The 1975-nt window shown below is 42.5% G+C and overlaps 1 protein-coding gene across 1 annotated transcript in view; it reads left to right on the top strand.

The window, feature by feature from the left end:
• The first annotated feature begins 712 nt into the window (after nucleotides 1-712).
• The window catches only part of MARCO (macrophage receptor with collagenous structure), a 9105-nt gene continuing 7842 nt past the window's right edge, over nucleotides 713-1975 (top strand). Inside the window, 2 exon segments of the mRNA XM_014307897.2 lie at nucleotides 713-827; nucleotides 1811-1912. Of these exon segments, the coding sequence (XP_014163372.1) occupies nucleotides 713-827; nucleotides 1811-1912 (217 nt within the window).

The raw sequence follows: 1975 nt of genomic DNA on the forward strand, positions 1-1975 counted from the left end.
AGAATGCCAAATGCCAGGGGGAGTTTGGCACGATGAGGGCAATGAAATGGTGAAGAAGTAGGAATTGTGTCTGTGGGTGTGAAAAGCTCATCAGGGAAGAAGCAGGAGCTGGAGAGATCTTTTCAAGGAGGCTGCAAGTGCCTCTTCTCCATATCATCCCAAATCCCTTTGGGTTTCAGCATCCCCCATCCCACCATCATTCACTTGTCTTTAGGATCCTCCTGAATCCTTTCCCTCCTTGCACTTGAGTCACACACAGCCGCTGAGGGGTCACCGTGGTGCACATTACTGTGAGTTTCACTGTGACCAAGTCCTCAGCCTCCCCTCCCAGGAGAGTGATGGCCAAGCCAACATTGAACATGGAATCTTCTTGGCTACCTGAGGAGGTTTACTTGTGTTAGAAACAAAATGTCCATCTCATGCCTAACTCTGCCACAATGCAGAGATGCTGAATAGCTCCAGGTTGAAGATCTTTCAGGATCCTTCCCAAGGCTCTCTGGACTCCAATTGAGCACATGAGAGCAGCTCAGCATCTCAGCTGTGGGATTTTTTGAGGAACTGTTCAAATTACCACATCAGAGTTCTCAGCAGTCTATAAAAGCTGAGCAGATAGGAAATGCATATCAGAAAGCATATCAAATCAGGAGGAAGAAAGGAAGTACCTCCAGTTCTTTATTGTCCATGGCTTTAGGATAGCCACAAGAAATTTGTCATGAGAATTACAGACAAATACGGGGAAGACAGAAATTCGAGTGATATGAACTCTTTCAGTATTTCAGAAAAGATTGGGTTTGCCTCACCTGCTATCACAACCTTTCAGATAAGTGGTAAGATTTCTTTCTGTTCAATGGATTTATATGGATTTTATCTGGTCTAAAACAACATATAAAAATGAAATATTAAATGCTTTTTGCAGTGATTTTGCTAGTAAATTAACTCATTTAAAAGTAGAAGTATGTCAAGCTATCCTTTCTAGCAAAAAGCTGATGCTGAGCATCCAAAAAAAAATCAGTTCTTTTCCTGTCTTAGAAAATGTATAATTTTTTTGAGTAAGACTTTCATGTGTAATAGTTAAGATACTAAAATCACCAAACTCAATAAAAAAATGCAAGTTTATGAATTTTCAGCTGAATATAAAAGCTTCATTGCTGACTAAGCCATTCTATTGTAAAACCAATTAAAATATTGTACTATTTTAATACTAAGACTTTAAACTCCTGATTACATTACTTTGAAAAAAAATAAAGACCTCAATTGAGGGTAACTTACTGAATGTCTGACGTAGTTACCAATGCTTCTGAAATTCTTTTTTTCTCCCTGAAGGCCAAAATTCAACAAAGCCATTTATTTCCTTTACACTTGCTGGTAATGATTGATTTTACATCTTATGACTTGTTTCAATTTGTTCTGCAGTTCAGTTTATTATTGATTTTTCATTTGTTTTGATGCATACGTGCATCACTGTTGGAATCACACGTATGCAGTGCTCAGGATGGAGAAGGGATTGCTTTGATGGAAATAGGGAGTTTATTAGTGCAGAAAGGGGGAAACCACCACACTGACTCTGATATAGGCTGGATTAAGTCTTGATGAAGCTGAGCTGGTTAAATTAGCAAAGGAAAGGATGGCCAAGCGGATTGCAGTGCAAAGCCTGGGGCAGAGGAAGGCAGCGTGCCCTGATCCCACACTGGGACCTTGCAGCTCCACACCTCTGGAAAGTGCTGTGGCCAGGCCTGGAGAGGCTGCAAGCATGCAGAGCCTGTAGGGCAGAAATGTGGGAGAGTGTCTACCCTTCCTCTCTTGGTTTCAGAGCCTCGGAGCCAGAAAAAGGCATCCACATGCTGCACTCGGACAGCCCTGAGCATCTACCTGCTGCTGCTGACGGCCGGCCAGGGGCTGCTGATGTACAAAGGTAACACCACAGCCTCTCCATGGGCTAGGCATCAAAGGAGAGCTCTGCTGGGTGATCCTGGGA

The sequence above is a fragment of the Geospiza fortis genome, unplaced genomic scaffold, assembly GCF_000277835.1.
Source record: "Geospiza fortis unplaced genomic scaffold, GeoFor_1.0 scaffold112, whole genome shotgun sequence".
In the NCBI taxonomy this organism is placed as follows: Eukaryota; Metazoa; Chordata; class Aves; order Passeriformes; family Thraupidae; genus Geospiza; species Geospiza fortis.